Consider the following 10,963-nt stretch of genomic DNA (forward strand, 5'->3'; position numbering starts at 1 on the left):
TTTTTTTTCTAAAAAATAATACATTATCAATTCATATCTCGTAGAAATGAAAAATTGAATTCAATTTACAAAAATTAAATTCAGTTTATGATAAAATTATCCTTTAAATAAAATTTTGGACTATGAACATGAACCTTCTTTACACTCACCCCACGCTGTTGAATATATACGTATAATTATAATAAAATGAATTTTAATTCCGTTTTGGAATTTACTGTACCTAGTACTTGTTTTTAATGTTTACACCTCCAACCTAAACTGTGATGTTACAAATATAAGAGTACAATTCTTTCGACTGCTTTTTTATTTATTTATTAAATAAAAAAAAAACAAAAATCCAGTTCTTCATTACGTTTACAATTCAATAAATTGTAAGTTTACTTTTGACGAGTGTGAAGCTTAATTTTTTGCTAAGTTATCAAGATAACAATTTTGAACAAGCCTCTCATTTTGTCATCCATCGAGTTCAAGATTTGCCTAAGAGTGAAATGCGCAATTTTTCATACCAATTGTTTTATTTATCATTATTTTGTCATCGAAACATTTTATTTTACAAAAAAGTTTTATGTAATTCATCCATGTCGATTCATTATTATAACTTATAATCATATAAATACCATTTCTAACAGTTACAAACCTATTAATAAACAAACAATTTTTAAGGACATAAAACGACCAAAGTACTTTTGCACTTTTTTTTAAAGAGTTGTTAATTTGGAGCACAATTTCCTTCTCTATTTTCTGATGTGTGTGCTTGTAAATGAGTTTCAGCTTCGCCAAAAGCTTCGGCTTGCTTTTATCTTAGAGAGCTTTTCCTACCTGGGCTGCATGCTTATGCATTTTGTAATTTTATTCAAGGCAATAACGAAACTCGGAAATAACGTTTTTTATGTTGTACAGCTCCTCATTCCCCACGGCGTCAGAAGTTGAACATTAGAATGAAAAGTTTGTCGCTAGACTCCCCAGAGAGCTCTGAATATGTTCAAAAAAGAAGACATCACGGAGCTGCTACCAGCGAACCACATTCAAAGGACAGCTCTTCATCAAGGATAGATTGTAAGTTATAAAAACATCTAGAACTTCTCTACTCAATTAAGTATGTGTTCAATACGTTGAAATCTTTAATTGATTAATTAAAATTATTGTCAATTCCATCGCATTTTTAAACTTTTGTTCTTTCGTTAGCTCCTTCGAGTCCTGTCCACAATCGACGACTCCTTTCAGCGAAAAATATGAGAATGTCATCTGTTGAACTTCCTGATGATAACGAAAAGAGTCATTCCTCTGCTAGTGCGTCTCCTTGTCCAAGTCCCGTAGGAGGCAAGGTAATCCCAATTGTTTATTGTAATTTTATTACTTTTTAATTTCACATCCTTGCATACAAAAAACTTTGCAGGAAAACTTTCATAAACTATTTCCAGCAAAGGGGTTGATAAATCTAATTTCTTAATTTATTGTATCTGTATCTACTTCATAATTAAATTTCATGATTCTCTCATTAGAAAATATATCAATAAACACAAAAAAATGATATGGTTAACAAACCATAATCAAAAAAAGTATAAATAGTTGAGCTTTTTGCTCTTTTTTTTTTAATTTCATGTTTATAAGACATCAGAAAATGATTACACTTAATAGTATACATGTTAATGAATTTGCTACATTATTAAAATCAAACAGTTATTTACTTGTTAGTCTTAAAGCATTTAGTTAATAATTATATTAAACGTTTTCCCGTTGATGTTAATGTTTCATCCAAAAGTTTATTTTAGTTTAACGGTACAATCAAGCAACTGTATGTGATATTTTTACCTAAACCTTCTATCTGTAATTGTATACGACCAACTTTGATNTTGTAATTTTATTACTTTTTAATTTCACGGCGATTATAAATTATGTTTACAAAATCTAAGAATCTATTGTTTATTATTATATTTATATTATATATATTCCATGATTTTGAAGTACATTAATCTTAAAAGGAAATAATTGGAGCATTTCTAAAGACCATTTAACTTTAATTAAAATAAAAGCTACACAGTGTTAATCATTAAAACCACATACAAGACATTTTTGTTGTTAATTACGAATAAATAATTGACTATATCCGTTAATTATTCTTTTAGAAATCACATAGACTTTTACCAACGAACCTGTACGTCATTCTGTACAACTTCAAAGCCAGGCATCAGGATGAGCTTGATCTAAAAGCAGGCGATAAAGTCACTGTAATCGACTTTTCTGATCCTGACTGGTGGAAAGGAAAGTGCTTGGGACGAATCGGATATTTTCCTTCCAAGTATTGCTCTAAGCTCTCTGCCGGAGAGAAAGCCCTGCAGGTACTAATAAAACACTTTTCCATTTCACTGAACTCCTTAAATAATAAATCTTTATTGATTCAGGTCACCCACAATTTGCAACTGTCTGATGGAGATAACGGACTCATGTTACTGAGGGACCAAATCGTTATTCAAATTGGCGAAGAAGTTGATGGTGTTGTGATGATCCGATCCGGAGACAACCGACAAGGCGTGTGCCCGATAAAGTTCCTTCAGGAGGTGTGACAGAGAAACCCACCGATAAACGAAATGTGCTATCGAAAGAACGACCTGAATAAGAAGCCCGTCTTGAACAAAATTTATTACCAATATCCCAAAGAAACTGCCACTTATAAAAGCAACAACATCACCAACAAACAAAGCTGTTACCGAAGGAACAATTTTACTCAATATTATTACAACAATTTCAACGACAACGCCATGATGAACAACTACATGTATCTCCCCAAACAAAAAAATATCAATAACATCAATAACATTTTTGCCATGTCCAAAATACAATACAGATTTGAAACGAAAAAAACGACGTACAAGGCCCCATTCTCATCGTCCAAGCGACCCCTTTCCATTAAACTTTCAACTCCTAAACATGTTGCTAACTTTCTTAGTCGAACTTTTCATTCGGATTCTCAAAAGAGGCCCCTCCTTCTTAACACTAATACATCCCTAAACAATTTAAACGATTATCAAAGTACCTATCCTGTTGATAAGAATTTCAATTTACCTTCATCCGTCTACACAATAAGTCAAAATGTTGAAAAAATTACCGCAAAGAGTTCATTTTATCCAAAGAGGAACTTCTTCATTACATCGAGCAGTAGGCCTCTTTTCGTTAGAAAATAGATAGCAGTAAAAAATTATGTTGTTGTTGTTGTTATTTAATGATATCTATTATTGTTGCACCGTTAGCTTTACAAATATTTAAATCGAGCTTAATACAGGGCGTTTAAAATAAATATTTATTTTGGTTTTCCACAAAACTTTTTGTTTGTGTACTCACTAAAACGTACCCCCTGAATATTTATACTGTTTTAAGCATTATTAGTAATTGTAAAACATGTTTAAAATAAATGAAGATATTTAAACGCCCTGTTCCTTTCCCTTCACTGTCAGTGTTAGTGAAATCACAAAAATATTAACTAATTATTTATTAGTTATTACATATTTAAAATTGAATTTTATAAGTGATTTAAGATAGTATTATTCATACTTCATACTTGCATACAAAAAACTTTACAGGAAAACTTTCAAAAACTATTCCCAGCAGAGGGGTTGATAAATCTAATTTATTAATATATTGTATCTGTACCTTCTACGTAATTAAATTTCATGATTCTCTCATTAGAAAATATATCAATAAACACAAAAAAATGATATGGTTAACAAACCATAATCAAAAAAAGTATAAATAGTTGAGCTTTTTGCTCTTTTTTTTTTAATTTCATGTTTATAAGACATCAGAAAATGATTACACTTAATAGTATACATGTTAATGAATTTGCTACATTATTAAAATCAAACAGTTATTTACTTGTTAGTCTTAAAGCATTTAGTTAATAATTATATTAAACGTTTTCCCGTTGATGTTAATGTTTCATCCAAAAGTTTATTTTAGTTTAACGGTACAATCAAGCAACTGTATGTGATATTTTTACCTAAACCTTCTATCTGTAATTGTATACGACCAACTTTGATCTACCACATGAAAATTAACATGATTATACTGCTTAGTCTCTATCCCACCAATTTTATTGTAATTAATGACTAAAATAGATACTACAAATTATTAATTAACCACGCCCTTTGTGATACTAGGTACTTATTATTTATTGTTTCACATGAACTCTAATACAAGACTTGAAAATTTAAATAGCAAACTAAAATTTTAATTCCATCCCAAAAAAAGAATTCATTTAAGTAGATAGAACTTTATTTTTAATAAAAAAAAAAAACTGTAATAGTTACATCTTATAAATGTGCATATTGTGTTATCATCTTACTTTTCATATGTATATATAGTCGAAATAGAAATAATCAGCTTACAACTAAATTGTATTACCTACTTAGATCTTCAATTTATTAATTAGAATAGACTATTGTAAACTGTAATCTGTATTACACAATTAATTGGCTAGGAACTGTCTAACTTATTTAAAATGTACGTAAATTATATGTACCTTTCATTTTAAAACCATCCAGACAATGCATTGCTTTATAGAATGATAAGATACAATTACATTTTAATTTACATATGAACTAGTAATTTAATTTTGTTTTAAAAAATGTATTAGATTGCACTGGAAATGTAAAACAATTATCAAAAATTTGTATCATCACTTTACTCTACATTGCGTTAAAAGCTAAAATCTAAACAATTTTAGGTTCTAATAACTAATAGGGATGAGCTAAGTATGTATAAAACTATAGAAAATAATCCACACAATGTGTAAAATATTTCACTAATAAATGTTAAAAATATAAAGCATTTTGTGTTATTAAAGATATGCCAATATGAGACCTGCAGAAATACGTTCTTCAAAAAGAATTTTATATATAGTATATGTAAATTTAAATTTTTATTCAAATAACAATTTTAATACCACCAGCGCCACCTTACAACCAATAGCTTAAATACAGCGCCAGTAGTAGTAAAAACACTGTAGCGTCTACATGGCAGTCAAACTAAAGTTCGGCCCACGCTGAAAGTGTGAACCCAGAAAAAGATCCCAAGCTACTTATGCTATCCTAATACAAAAGTTGGAAAACCTACAAAAGTTTGAAAATTTGTACATTTGTATCAGGAGAGCATAAGTTGCTTTGGATCTTTTTTTCGAAGTTCGCGCCTTCATTGTGAAACAAACCTTAGTTACAGACTGTACAGTTTCTCTGTCATAGTTCAACTACTAATTATACGATGGCGCCACCAGCACTATAAAAATTTTAATTACTATTTATTTAAAATTTGAGGAGAAAATAAAACAACTATTCCATTTTTTTGTATTTATTATTGAAAGTTTTATGAAATTACAGAAACATTGCAATCAACTAAGGTACCAAAATGAAAAGGTTCCAAAATAAACTACAGTAAGCCACTTTACTAGAATTTATCCTGCTCACGTTTCCATTAATACAAAACAGCACTTGAAGAGTATATTAACTAACTTAACTAGGTAAGCTTTAAATACATTTGTTGCATTTAAATAAATTACAATAACAATTTAAGATATTATAACAGCATTGACATTAACAAGTTTACTCGTTATTACAACATTACTTAAGTTAAAAGAGACATACACCACTATTTGCTTTATATTTTGAATTTTTTATAATAAATTGTATTTAAATCAATCATACAAATATATTTCCTTATGCGCCAAACACATTTAATGACTAGTAAAACAACAAAGCGATAAGCTTAAAAACATTGAATTATATATCAATTCAACATTTAGCATACTATCATAACGCCATTACCTTAATCTTTTTTGCCTTTAATACTTAAGAATATGAGTATATTATATGGCCATTCCATTTTTATAAATTAATAACAAATAAAACTACAAAAGAAAAGATCGTCTATAGAAATTTTAACAAAAAAGCGAATATTGTTACTTTTAGCAACACACGTAGCATCAACAAATACTAATAAAAGCTACAACATTGACCACACAAGAAATAACGCTTAATCCCTGAGCGATTAAGTTATATAATCATGTCGTTTTTTAACAGCATAGTATTTATACGTTTCTACAAATAATTAATATTATCAGCAAACACGACTTTTTGAGCAACTGATATCATGGAAATGTGTGAATAGTATACTAAGTTTTTTCTTTTTAAAAAGAGAAAGAAATGTTTTTGTTTTGAATGATAAAAATTTGTACTATCATAAAATTAAAAAATTAAAGACCCCCACAAAAGTATGAACCAAATTAAAATCAAACATTCTGTTCATCATAGTAACAACTAGTTCTATTTTTTCCTCATTATTACTTTTTCTTTGATACTATTGAGCTCAACTTATGTTGATTTTTCTTAATATACTTAAAACAACATCAATGTCTTTTACAGTTTCTTATGCAATTAATAAAAATGGAATAATTCGGAAGCAAGTAATATAAACAGTTCTTTTTCCTATCAAAATGAGAAAGAAATAATTTATATATAGCATTTTCTTTCATTAAACTTCCTCAGTATGCCTAATATGATGACTAGGTTAATCTGTGAATTCCTCATCACTGCTGATTGACTGAAAACAAAAAAATAAGTTAATTTACAAACTCATGTGTATTATTTAAGTCTTATATGTATAAAATAACGACTCAAAAATCTTACCTGATATTCTGGAATGTTTTTGTAAATCTCTTCAATTCCAGTAATTTTCTCTAGAAGTTTAGAACTGTTGAATATATCCATTAAGAATTCAAATCCTCTAGTTTTGTACTCATTAAGAATAACATCTGAACAAGCAATGCATTGCTTGTAACGTTGAGTAGCTGGCAAAACTTGGGAGAATGTTGACAAAAACCCTCTAATCGAATGGGGCACAATCCCCAGCAAACTTTCATCAGGAATATCTGAAGAAAACACTTCGACGTTTTCGGTCTTATAATATGCAGCAGCACGACCACTGCAATTATAAATTAAAATAAATAAATTATAAAAATATAATTTGTCTACTTACCCATCTTTATGTTGTAAAACAGAAATTGCCAATTCAACAGCCAACGCCCCTGCTATCATAGACACTCCAGGCCTCGTGATTGTACACTGTTGATCCAATGTGCGATTATGTAACGACTAAAACAAAAAGAAATTAAAGAAAATTAAAAACAATACTAATAAAACTTGCATCTCCTGGGGCTGTAACGTCATTGCAAAAGTAACAGCCCAAATTTTCTCCAGATATTCTTTTAACACCATTTCCGTGATTCTCCTCCACAGGTATAGTATCAGGGCCAGGAAATTGCCTTACACCATGACGCATTACCAAATATGAGTCGAATCCTAAAGCTGCATTTATAACAATCTAAAAAACATTAGAAATAAATAAAACAAACAGAGTTCTTAAAAATTATTATATGTTTGGATTTTATAACATACTTTTCCGTAATAACTTCCCAAAACTGTAGGTAACCAACGACTTTCTCTTGAATCAGTAAGCAAAAAAATTACATCAGCTTCTTTCACAAGTTTTTCAACTTCTTTTACAGTTTCTAACGTTTGTTTTAAGAGACTTTCACCCACAGGATGTCCTGGCATGGGTACGAATAAAGAAAAAGCGTGTGCGTCCTTATAAACATAAAAATGATACTTAAATTTGTATTGCACAAAGTTATAAATACTTACCACCAACGGGTAGATTTCTTTTAAGTTTTTAACCGCTGCCACACTTTTTGGAATTCCTTTTAAGCTGTCCTCATAAGTGTACAAACACTGTCTTACAGGGTTGGAAAACGAGACTTTGCCACCGTCGATTAGTGTTATGCTTTTTACACCCCAGCTCTAAAAAGAATTGTTGCTTTTATACAACAGAAATAATTCCTAATAATAACATTTACCATTAATGACCTGGATACAGCACATCCCAAAGTTCCTGCCCCAAATAAAAGACATTTTGTACTATGATTTCGTTCCAAATCTAAATTTGGCACCAGATTCCATTTCATCAGTTTCAAATTTAATTCGGCTGATGATTGAGTTAAACTATGGACACAAAAATAAAATTTTTATAATTTTCTCTTGATAATTTATATTTACCCCACAGGATCCAACGATCCTCTCATATTTGAAAATTTAGGACCAAAATTTCCTTTCTCGTTTCTTTCCCATCCAATCCACGAATCCTTCTCATTAACAAAATCTTCAAGTGGGCCAATATCATTAGAAATTCGAACGGTAAAAATGATACTGTTATCACATAATGTTTGAGATTCTTGTCTATGTATTCGGAAAGATATTACATTTACTGATTTTCCAGCTAATTTGGGACTGAAAATAAAACATTATTAACAATGTTAATCGCTAACAATTAAAAAAATGTGCAACTACATATTTTTCTACAATTGATTAGATTACATTTTTTGAGCCTTACTTGCTATATATTTACCAATAGTACAGTAGAAAAAGAATATAATTTCTAAGAGGCCATCCTGCATATGTATCAGTCATGCAAGGATCTGAGAAGCAGAAGAAATAATCATCTTCATTTATCAAAATATTTTCTTTGGTTTTAATTGAAAAACATGAATTTAATGTTTGTACTTTTAAATCAGATCTTTTTATTAGGAAGAATTGTTTTTGGTTGTTGTCCAGTTTCAAATAGTCCTCTAACAATCTGTTAAGCTATAATGAGATATTGTTTGTTATAAATACAAAAGTAGGTAATAAATATTATAGTATATTTTAACAGTCTTGTTGATTTTAACTTACAACTTCCTGCTCATTAAAGCTGCCACAATCTTTTAAGTTGGTGATGCTTGTTAAATTTAATTTCAACTTTGATATACAAGGATAAAGACACCAATAATAAAAGTGATACTTTTTTAACTCCTGAAAAAAAACAGTTAAGTTATGTTATAATGAGTATAAGTACATTTAGTCGGCTTACTGCAAATGCTAAAATAAAGAATTTGTTCAGTAAAGAAGGATTGTCTAATGCTGCTCCAGATATGATATCTTTCCAAATGTTCAATCCTTCATTATGAAGAATGTGAGCTTTATCACATTCTTTGAAACTTTCAATAGTGTTTTTATTGACAAAGTGTCCTTTAATATACAATGAGCCAACAGCTTCTGGGCATGTTCTATAATTTTTTTTATTAATAACTCACTATTAATATAAACACATAAGTACTTACAAATTGAAAGATGTACTATCTATTTCCAATAAAGGGGTGCGATATGTGTTACTATCAACATTAGTGAAGAATCCCCAAATTGGTCTATAACATTCATGCAGTTTATCAACATCCAGTTTAATTTGAACAACTTTACTCCAGAAACTTGGATTAATAACAGATGAATATGGAACAAACTCCAAAAACTTTTCATTCATGTTGTGTTAAAATTTTAATATAAACTTTCTCAAACTCCTTTTTTTCAAACTTGACCTTCTGATTTAGACAAATACGTAACAACGTATTTGCACACGCGAATTTGTAATGATTTGCTTACATCCACTACATGACCACTAAACTAAATATAAAAGCTGTAAACACCTTCACGAACTCTCGAGAAAAACAATGGAAGCCATACAGTACTATCATTTATCACTGTCATTATGATAATTGTATAATTGAGACGATGGGACGTTGAAAACAGATTTCAAATTTCTCCGTTCACTTAAGAATAGCTTAAATTAATACAGTAACTTTTAAATTACCATTTTCCTTAATATGAATAAGATGAATCCAAACGTTTTAATTGATGGTTGTTGGCTATTTAATTATGGAATGTTATTGTTGACATATGACTAGAGATAATGACAATCATATGACAATACTAAACATAGTAATTGTAAATAAGATTGCGAGCAACCCACAGTACAGCGCTGTTATTATTAAGTCGAACTAGAAAGAATGTTTTATAAAAATTTAAAACATTCTACACTTAAATACATCAAATTACATTATTTCACATTATCACAACAATGTTAAACTCCGAAAATAAAATATTCTTATTTAAAATGAAATAATTGAAAATTTTCTTCCATTATCTAATCCATTTTACAATATTAACAAGTGTCTTTCGGCTTATAAATTCTTTTTATAGCAGTATCGAAACTATTTTCCTCCGTAACAATCGTTAATTCAACGCGAAAATTGCACCAATTGAGTCGAAGCATTTGGTACAAGTCATGTTCACGCAAGAGAAACAAGTAGTAATTATTTATTATAAACTTGCTTGTTCTGCATGATATTTTTTATGAAAATAGCTTGCATTACATTAACAAGAATAATTATTCTTACGTACTTGGTAGTAAATACGAATAAACGAAACTGTCACGTGATTCACGAAATAGTTATTGCTCTGCGTGAATCTGGCTCTTTAGTTTCAGCTTTTTCCTACAGGAGGCTGTGTAAATATTTGAAATTCCTGGCATACCGTACTCGCAGGTTTGACCGAAATGTCAAATTCTTTGCACAGTTTGCTTATTAGTATTTTAAACAGTGTCATACAAAACAATTGAAACGTAAATTGTGCTTCCTTATTAATACATTAGTGAACTAAAAACATAGTTTTTAAGGTAAGTACAAAATTTATTATCAATAGTCCTAAATTTGGTTATTATTGATTTTTAAGGCCAATGTTTTTTCAAGTTTGCATTGCAAAATTGATAAATCGTATTTTATTTATAGTTTTGATAAACTATTTAGTGTAAAGGTGTTTACTTTAACTTATTTCTTCATAAATTTCCATCTTTTTTGGTTTTAATTGAAAAACATGAATTTAATGTTTGTACTTTTAAATCAGATCTTTTTATTAGGAAGAATTGTTTTTGGTTGTTGTCCAGTTTCAAATAGTCCTCTAACAATCTGTTAAGCTATAATGAGATATTGTTTGTTATAAATACAAAAGTAGGTAATAAATATTATAGTATATTTTAACCTTTTTGAGCAACA

General features: G+C 29.2%; 3 protein-coding genes across 3 annotated transcripts in view; 2 read left to right on the forward strand and 1 right to left on the reverse strand.

Moving 5' to 3' along the window:
- Positions 1-4,796, forward strand: part of LOC108744315 — a 104,796-nt gene extending 100,000 nt beyond the window's left edge. Inside the window, exons 17-20 of the mRNA XM_025976268.1 lie at positions 901-1,056; positions 1,186-1,325; positions 2,127-2,339; positions 2,403-4,796. Coding sequence (XP_025832053.1) covers positions 901-1,056; positions 1,186-1,325; positions 2,127-2,339; positions 2,403-2,564 — 671 coding nt within the window. The 3' untranslated portion in view covers positions 2,565-4,796. The remainder of the gene's footprint in view (positions 1-900; positions 1,057-1,185; positions 1,326-2,126; positions 2,340-2,402) is intronic.
- Positions 4,797-5,414: 618 nt separating this feature from the next.
- LOC108744399 (ubiquitin-like modifier-activating enzyme ATG7) lies at positions 5,415-9,984 on the reverse strand. The gene is made up of 12 exons (XM_018480142.2): positions 9,200-9,984; positions 8,950-9,145; positions 8,772-8,891; positions 8,449-8,684; positions 8,100-8,330; positions 7,901-8,045; positions 7,689-7,844; positions 7,443-7,631; positions 7,192-7,368; positions 7,024-7,139; positions 6,675-6,969; positions 5,415-6,588 (listed from the first exon to the last, which is right to left on the reverse strand). Exons 1-12 carry the CDS (start codon positions 9,394-9,396, stop codon positions 6,556-6,558), a joined length of 2,091 nt encoding a protein of 696 aa, XP_018335644.1. The 5' UTR covers positions 9,397-9,984; the 3' UTR covers positions 5,415-6,555.
- Positions 9,985-10,123: 139 nt separating this feature from the next.
- The window catches only part of LOC108744316 (transcription cofactor vestigial-like protein 4), a 15,424-nt gene continuing 14,584 nt past the window's right edge, over positions 10,124-10,963 (forward strand). The window contains exon 1 of the mRNA XM_025976303.1: positions 10,124-10,587. The gene's annotated coding sequence lies outside the window, so the exon portion shown is untranslated. The remainder of the gene's footprint in view (positions 10,588-10,963) is intronic.

Source organism: Agrilus planipennis, unplaced genomic scaffold (genome assembly GCF_000699045.2).
Source record: "Agrilus planipennis isolate EAB-ADULT unplaced genomic scaffold, Apla_2.0 scaffold17, whole genome shotgun sequence".
Classification (NCBI taxonomy): domain Eukaryota; kingdom Metazoa; phylum Arthropoda; class Insecta; order Coleoptera; family Buprestidae; genus Agrilus; species Agrilus planipennis.

Coding starts and splice junctions, on each gene's coding strand:
- LOC108744399 (XM_018480142.2), bottom strand. CDS start 9,396: ATGAATGAAAAGTTTTTGGAGTTTGTTCCATATTCATCTGTTATTAAT. Junction 9,146..9,199: donor GATAGTACATCTTTCAATTT/GTAAGTACTTAT, acceptor AAAAAATTATAG/AACATGCCCAGAAGCTGTTG. Junction 8,685..8,771: donor GCTTTAATGAGCAGGAAGTT/GTAAGTTAAAAT, acceptor ATCTCATTATAG/CTTAACAGATTGTTAGAGGA.